The following is a 1,660-nucleotide window of genomic DNA, read 5'->3' on the forward strand; positions in this document are numbered from 1 at the left end:
CCACCCTCCTCCTGCTGTGCACCTTCACTCCCTGCCCCAGCTCTCACTTCTCTGCCCTCCCACACACATACACTAGGGCTTAAACGCCACTCCTGCAAGTCCTTATCCAGCTTATCAGTAATGACTGCCTTGCAAGAAAATGCTTACCCTGCAGCTCAGGTCAGCCTCCGAATAAGCCAGCTGCCTGGATAATGGCAGTGACTGGGGCTACGGGGGATAAAGTTCTGCTGCGAGCCATTGCTGAGAGCAAGCAACTGTTTTCGTGAGAGTATTTATCCCATGGATCAGTTATACTCCACTGGACAAATGCTCCTTTCTACTGCAGCCAAGAGCTGTACGCCCAGCTATTTGGAAATTATTTTAACCTATATATCTGACAGTTTGGAACCTAGGAATGAGCCATACTGATCCGATATGCCACTGGGTGAAAATTTTCACTGCCTTTACCCCAGGTGGTCATCACCACTACATAAACACATAAACATTTACTGTTTTAGGAGGAAGAGACATTCACAGTTTTAGGAGGACCAGAGAAGAGAAAACCACAATATTTTTCTTCTCTTTTTGTCAYAGAATGGTGCTTTGCCTTGAATTTTCAAAGGAACAGAGGACAACAAATAGACTTTTGATTTTAGTAGAGAAAGATACCTGTTCAAGATTTTTCTGTAGGCCTCAAGGATACTTTCTTTATGCTGTACCTATTTATTCTTGCGAGACATGGATAAGCTCCTARGCTTCGTGTGCTTTGGGGACAGAATAGCCTGGCCAGCACTGCACAAGGAAGAGAAATACTGCAGGAAAGAGAGCGGAAGGGCAGTGGTGCACTAACCCTGCCGGCAGCCCAATGTGCGTGAGCACCCTGAGAGGGGCTGGGGGATGCGAGCCAGCAGGGCCGGCAGGGAGCTGCACCGTGGCGGCACGGCACGCTGCACAGCCCATGGGGCAGCTGCGCTGCCGACGCCAGCACCATCAGCTCCACCGTTGGAGCAGCTCCGGGGGTGATAACATGGAGGATCAAATCTCTGCTGCCACTCTGGTAATGACAGAGAAGATGGAGAAGGCTCCGGCCTGGACTAGAGGCTCAGAAAAAAAAAGGGGGGGGGAACTACACAGAGAGGAGTGACGTCGAGGGCACATACGAGCGCCGKCGGGTGTTTAAGGAAGGGCGGACATGCCGTGCGCGCAGCCCGTTTTGCCCTACGGGAGGGCAAACGCACACGCACCCACAAACGCCCAGGCCTCCCCGCCGCGCCCAACGGCCGGGGAGCAGCTCTGCGCATGCGCAGGGGACGAGGGGGGCAACGGGCGGCGGAGCACGCGCGGCGGCCCGGCGCGTCACAGAGGGCGGGGCCGCGCGGCCGCGGCACGCTCCCCCCCCCTCCCCCCGCCCAGCTGCCGGAAGCGAGGCGGCGGTGGGCGGTGCGGCCCCGCCCCTGGCGGGGGGAGGGGCGGCGGCAGCGGGGCCGGCCCAGCCGCTGGAGGGGGCGGGCGAAGGGCCGAGGCGGCGGCGGCGGTTGAGCGGGCGAGGAGGAAGGAGGAAGAGCGGCGCGGGGCCGGTCGGAGGAGCGGCGGCCGCGCCTCTGTGCGTGTCGGCGGGCAGAATGGAGCACTACCAGCCCGCCAGCCGCTACCAAGTGGTGAGTGCGGCCGGCCGCGGGGT

The 1,660-nt window shown here is 59.3% G+C and overlaps 1 protein-coding gene across 2 annotated transcripts in view; it reads left to right on the top strand.

Annotated features, from left to right (window-relative positions):
• The first annotated feature begins 1,507 nt into the window (after positions 1-1,507).
• Positions 1,508-1,660, top strand: part of NDFIP2 (Nedd4 family interacting protein 2) — a 47,106-nt gene continuing 46,953 nt past the window's right edge. For both annotated transcript variants that reach the window (XM_085309543.1, XM_085309544.1), the window contains exon 1: positions 1,508-1,637. In XM_085309543.1, the coding sequence (XP_085165669.1) occupies positions 1,602-1,637 (36 nt within the window). In that variant the 5' untranslated portion in view covers positions 1,508-1,601. The remainder of the gene's footprint in view (positions 1,638-1,660) is intronic.

The sequence above is a fragment of the Rhea americana genome, unplaced genomic scaffold, assembly GCF_003343005.1.
Source record: "Rhea americana isolate MKP2758 unplaced genomic scaffold, rheAme1 scaffold_3, whole genome shotgun sequence".
Classification (NCBI taxonomy): domain Eukaryota; kingdom Metazoa; phylum Chordata; class Aves; order Rheiformes; family Rheidae; genus Rhea; species Rhea americana.